Source organism: Gadus macrocephalus, chromosome 6 (assembly GCF_031168955.1).
Source record: "Gadus macrocephalus chromosome 6, ASM3116895v1".
Classification (NCBI taxonomy): domain Eukaryota; kingdom Metazoa; phylum Chordata; class Actinopteri; order Gadiformes; family Gadidae; genus Gadus; species Gadus macrocephalus.
The window spans coordinates 25,102,150-25,102,784 of NC_082387.1; the positions used below are offsets into that span (position 1 = coordinate 25,102,150).

The following is a 635-nucleotide window of genomic DNA, read 5'->3' on the forward strand; positions in this document are numbered from 1 at the left end:
TTCTATTTTTATTGTCATAACTTTTGCAAATTTAATTGAGGATTGCATTGTCACTTTGCATATTAAAATACACTTTGAATAACGTATTTACAAATGACATTATAAAATTGCATAATGAATTGTCAATTGCATAATGTAATGACTTATTGAATTGCAAATTTCAAGTTGCATTGCCATTTGAATTTTGCTACATATATGCTTCCATAGATTTCTTTCGCTATAAAAGTTTTTTGTTTTTTTGTCTTAATCATGTGTTAAGACATCACCACCACACGGCGGAGCTGTGGGGCCAAAATGAAACAGGAAACGCGCAGAAGAAGACGCACCTGGAGACCCAAACAATCTCATGTGATATTCCCAGTGGGAATTTCCCACCACCTAGCGTTTGTTTTGCTCTGGGAAAACCTTAAATTCCCGAACTATCCATCGTCCAAACATTGCTCTCCCTCGGGTTTTCCTCTGGCCGGGTCAGCTGCGGACGGCTCCCAGCGCACCTCATGGAGACCTCCGCCAGTCGCGTCCAGATGTACACCCAGGACGAGAGGCGCGTCATAGAGGAGGCGGTCAACACTGCGATACGCGCCCTGCTGGACGCCATCCACCGCGTCAACAGCGATAAAATAGTCAAGTACCAG

The 635-nt window shown here is 43.5% G+C and overlaps 1 protein-coding gene across 1 annotated transcript in view; it reads left to right on the plus strand.

The window, feature by feature from the left end:
• The window catches only part of LOC132458893 (uncharacterized), a 4,783-nt gene continuing 4,148 nt past the window's right edge, over positions 1 to 635 (plus strand). The window contains exon 1 of the mRNA XM_060053277.1: positions 1 to 635. This exon is cut by the window's right edge and continues 229 nt beyond it. Within this exon, the coding sequence (XP_059909260.1) occupies positions 498 to 635 (138 nt within the window). The 5' untranslated portion in view covers positions 1 to 497.